At 39.3% G+C, this 1229-nt stretch overlaps 1 protein-coding gene across 1 annotated transcript in view; it reads left to right on the top strand.

Moving 5' to 3' along the window:
• twf1a (twinfilin actin-binding protein 1a) overlaps positions 1–1229 on the top strand; it is a 14213-nt gene that overhangs the window by 8928 nt on the left and 4056 nt on the right. Inside the window, exons 6-7 of the mRNA XM_016494759.1 lie at positions 265–390; positions 491–641. Of these exons, the coding sequence (XP_016350245.1) occupies positions 265–390; positions 491–641 (277 nt within the window). The remainder of the gene's footprint in view (positions 1–264; positions 391–490; positions 642–1229) is intronic.

Raw genomic sequence — 1229 nt, 5'->3', positions numbered from 1 at the left:
ACAACTTTAAAGATGATTTTCTCAATATTTAGATTTTTTTGCACCCTCAGATTCCAGATTTTCTAATAGTTGTATCTCAGCCAAATATTGTCCTATCATAACAAACCATACATCAATGGAAAGCAATTTATTCATCTTTCAGATGATGCATACATCTCAATTTCCAAAAATGGACCCTTATGACTGGTTTTGTGCTCCAGGGTCACAATATGACAAATGCATACAAATAATAAATGTTATTAATCAGTCGCTCTGTGTGCGCAGGTTCAGACAGACATTCACGTGAACACTACTAAGCAAACTCTTCAGGGTGTGGCATTCCCTCTGGACGGAGAGGCCGTCGCTGCGTTACAACAGTTCAAGGACAAAAAACTCAACTACGTTCAGCTGGTGAGAGACGCACACGTCCCACGATGCAGCAGTCAATCGACATTAAAGAGAAACAAAACAAAACAGTTTTTGGTTGATATCTGTTGTTTTATTTCCAAAGAGCATCAATTTTGAGAAGGAGCTGATCGTGCTGTCGAACACGGACGCCACGGAGATGAAGGATCTGCCCAAGCGGATCCCCAGAGACGCGGCGCGCTATCACTTCTTCCGCTACAAACACTCGCACGAGGGCGACTACCTGGAGTCTGCAGGTACAGACGGCACTCGTGGGTTTGATCATCCACTGTGAGAGGAGATGATTCCCTTCTTCTTCAAATCCACATTATAGTTAACTAAAACTACGCTAAAACCATAAAAAAAATACAAATTATAAAACGGATAGTTCCGGTCCTTGATTCTGATTGGCTGAGCCGCGTTCAGAGCTATTGTAAATTACTCTACAAACACACACCTTTGTTTACTTCTGTGTGTTGCTCGTCAACCACTTTGTTGCAACCACAACTGTTTCTGAGGAACTACATTGTTTGGTGGAAGAATACTGTTTTTATTAATATCATTACACTTTATTTGCTCTGTTTTATTTTGTGAAACCTTACTACGTATATGGAATAACCGTTTTATAAAAGCAATAAGCCCCGTGAAGCCGTGGCTTACAGTGAATTTATAACAGCTAAGGGGTTTTTAGGCACTCCGCTTCGTGTCTAACAATGCCCCTTAGCTGTTATAAATTCACTGTAAACCACGGCTTCACGGGGCTTATTGCTTTATTTCATTGCTTGAAATTAAAACATAAAATATAGAAATATATAAAAAATATTTTTTTTATTTAAAAAATCCTA

Source organism: Sinocyclocheilus anshuiensis, unplaced genomic scaffold (genome assembly GCF_001515605.1).
Source record: "Sinocyclocheilus anshuiensis isolate Anshui unplaced genomic scaffold, SAMN03320099.WGS_v1.1 scaffold923, whole genome shotgun sequence".
In the NCBI taxonomy this organism is placed as follows: domain Eukaryota; kingdom Metazoa; phylum Chordata; class Actinopteri; order Cypriniformes; family Cyprinidae; genus Sinocyclocheilus; species Sinocyclocheilus anshuiensis.
Note: the sequence above shows the minus strand (reverse complement) of the source record. Positions and strands in the feature narration are given on the sequence as shown.